Raw genomic sequence first — 3,269 nt, 5'->3', positions numbered from 1 at the left:
GTATTTACCATTCAGATTTTTTTCATGACAAAATGCAGTCCAGTGCTGCTCCTATAGTCTTGGCTGCCCTGTGTTGGCAGGTGTTTAGTTTGTCAATTCCAACTTTCAGACCAATGGTCGTGCCTGCAGGGTCTTCAGACCCTATATTTCACTTCCAGGTTTTCTTGCCTCAGGGTTAAATGTGTCTTGGCAGAGTGTTATATGTGAAGAAGTTATTTTTGCCTTTAACATCTTCAGATTTGATGTTGTTGGCAGTCGATTGTTGTAGCTGTTTGTTTATGTAATTTATGTATTCTTCTATTCTTTCATCAATAAAGCTTTTGTGTGATACAGGAGTGAAAATGGAAAAACGGGAAAAAATAAGAACAATTAATTCTGTAAATACTCAGAAAGTCAACCAGAACTCCTTTCTTTCTCAGTTAACCCCCAGAATTCTCAATATCTCATGTCTTGTATCCAAAATCTTACATTAATAGACAAAAGTGATGCTAGTTATACCTTGCAATTTGATTCTGCAGGAGTCACTGAATGGAGATAAGCAATGGCAGTGGTCAAAATGGATGGAAGTGGCCCAAATGAAATGGAGCTTGGTTGTTCTATATATATCATATAATTGATTCAAAATGGAAACAATACATTTGATATGAAATCATCTTCTCAACATCCTATCTTCTATAACTTCGCAACTTTTTAATCAAATGTGCATACCGCCCATTCTTTTTCATTTCTTTTAAGACTTTCCGTTCTGCACTGTATTTTCTAGCATTCCTAAGCTTTCTCACCAAGGTTCTGTACACAATAAAATCTGGATAGCAATCTCTCGATTCCATAATCCCAAGCATGCCACAAGCCTCCTCATATCTTTCAGCATTACAGAGACCTAGAATCATGGCATTGTAAGTGTATTCATTTGGAAGCTGTCCCTTGTAGACCATCTCATCAAACAGTGTCTGTGCCTTCTCTAGCTCACCTGCTACCACATAACTGGTAATCATAACAGTATAACAAACAACATCAGATTGATGGCCTTTCTTAATCATTTCTTCAAAAAAGTACTTACAGGCATCTAAATTTCCTGCTCTGCCCAGACCATCAATAAGGGCAGTGAAATGAGTAATTCCAGGATGACAGCCAGCCCCTATCATGTAATTCAAAAGATCCAAAGCTGCACGGGGTTTATCTCCTTTGCCAAGCACATGAAGTAAAATATTGTAAGTATAAAAATCGGGAGCAAATCCATTTTCCCCCATTTCTGCCAAAAGTCGATTCACGTCATAAACCTTCCCAAGCCTATACTTTGCATAGATAAGGATATTATATGTTAAAATATCTGCCTGATGACCATCATTCAACATTTCCTCATACACCCATTCAATCAAATCGAAATGCTTTTCTCTCAGCAGAGCATGAAGGATTGCATTAAAAGAGTGCTTATAAGGCCGAAAATTAAATTTTTTTGATCGAATAAATGTTTGAACAACCCTTCTAGACATACCAGCGTGCCTACTACTACTAAGTAATATATTGAAAGTTCTTGCAGTAATAGGACATCCACTTACAATCATCTCGTCAACCAATCTCCACATTGCTTTAAATTCATCACAGTCAGCAAAAATCTTTACTAACAAATTATGTGTCTCAGGACTGTGCTTGTATTCATCCTGTTGCCCAGCCCACAGGAAAAATTTGAACCCTAGTTTTGCACATTTGAATTTTGTCACTTTATTAATCGACCTTGAAATTTTCATTAAGACCAGCCGGACCAAAGGTATGGTCATCCTCAAACCAGTCTTCTGCAGAGCTTCCTTGACATCAAAACCCAATTCCTCTCTCTGAAGAATTTTATACAACAAATTAGCATTATAATCCAATCTACGATAAAATCTGTAAGACGATGAACCACTGGATCCCTTTCCATTTCTCGCTTCATAATCCTCACTCTCTTCCCCTTCAGGACCTGTGAAAAAACTAGGGTTTTCCTCAAACCATGAGAAACCATCCACATTTTCCTCATACCCTTGAAATATATTATGATCATCCTTAATCCCTCTAGAACCATTTGAAATTTCTTCAGACTCCAACTTGTTCTGAAACTCTTGAGATCCTTTTGCAAATCCTTGAAACTCTGGAGTCGCCTCATACCCTTGACAAACGTTTGAGTTTCCATGAAATTCTAGATTCTCCTTATACCCTTGATTTTCATTTGAATATTTCACAAACCTGATATTTCCATTAAGGCCCCGATGTTCATCTGGACTTTTATGAAAACGTGACCTGAACTTATAACCTTGAGATTCATCAGCATTGTCCTCAAACCATGATTTTTCTTGATTGCCTTGACAACTATTTGAACTTTCCTCAGACCCTAGCTTATCTTGAGAATCTTCTGAAATTTCCTTGAGCTCTAGTTTTCCTTGAAATGCTTCTGAATGTTCATTAAGCCCTGGATCATTCGTAACTTCTACAGAGCCATAAGCTCCTTTTTCAAACCCTGAAAATTCACTTGGGTTACCGTTAAGCATTGAACATTCCTTAAACCTGAGATGCCCACCTGGCTTTTCAAAATCACTGAAAGAATTCTTTCTAATATTGGGTTCTTTTCTAGTTCCATTTGAACTAAAATTTTCATCTTTTGCAACTTTTTCCTGATCGCTTTGCTCCAATTTTTTTTTAAGCGAAGCTTTTTCATTGGCATCGAAACCCTTACCGGACTTGGAACAGTAAAAAATAATATTAACCTTAGGAATATATCGAACATACCTAGATAAAGATGACGATAAGAACATGACGCCAATGTGGGAGTTTGCCTTTCAGGCCTCATAGCAGCACTATTGATTTTTTTTCAGATGATTCGCCGTCAAAAGACAGTATAAAACTGTTATGTCGTTGTGGTTGAAAATCATCTCATCACACAAACTGAATCAGAGTCTGCATTCACTGAGTTACTAAGTTTCTTACAATCTGTATGTCACAGCTTCCCCGACGACTCCATAGTTGGTAATGGGTCAAAATGGTGCTACAAATTATGTTTAGTCCTCCGAACTACAATTATTACATGCCTAACGAGAGTTGAAAATGCTAAGAGATATATATATATATATATATATATATATATCACAACATTAAATTTTTTAATATGTGGTTATAAATTATCGTGTTACAAAAATCTTATAAATTGTTTAATAAAAATAAGTGTCTTGGAATCATATTTTAAAGTTTATGTTGGAAACAAAAACATTAAAAGTGGTTATATTGTCATAAGGTTATAT

General features: G+C 36.2%; 1 protein-coding gene across 1 annotated transcript; it reads right to left on the bottom strand.

Moving 5' to 3' along the window:
- Nucleotides 1–393: 393 nt before the first annotated feature.
- LOC149562907 (Pentatricopeptide repeat (PPR) superfamily protein) lies at nt 394–3,014 on the bottom strand. The gene has a single exon (XM_089826356.1). It carries the CDS (start codon nt 2,784–2,786, stop codon nt 666–668), a length of 2,121 nt encoding a protein of 706 aa, XP_089682482.1. The 5' UTR covers nt 2,787–3,014; the 3' UTR covers nt 394–665.
- Between the last annotated feature and the right edge of the window lie 255 nt (nt 3,015–3,269).

This window comes from Cupressus sempervirens, chromosome 4 (assembly GCF_028749045.1).
Source record: "Cupressus sempervirens isolate cs-2001-9-10 chromosome 4, ASM2874904v1, whole genome shotgun sequence".
In the NCBI taxonomy this organism is placed as follows: Eukaryota; Viridiplantae; Streptophyta; class Pinopsida; order Cupressales; family Cupressaceae; genus Cupressus; species Cupressus sempervirens.
Note: the sequence above shows the minus strand (reverse complement) of the source record. Positions and strands in the feature narration are given on the sequence as shown.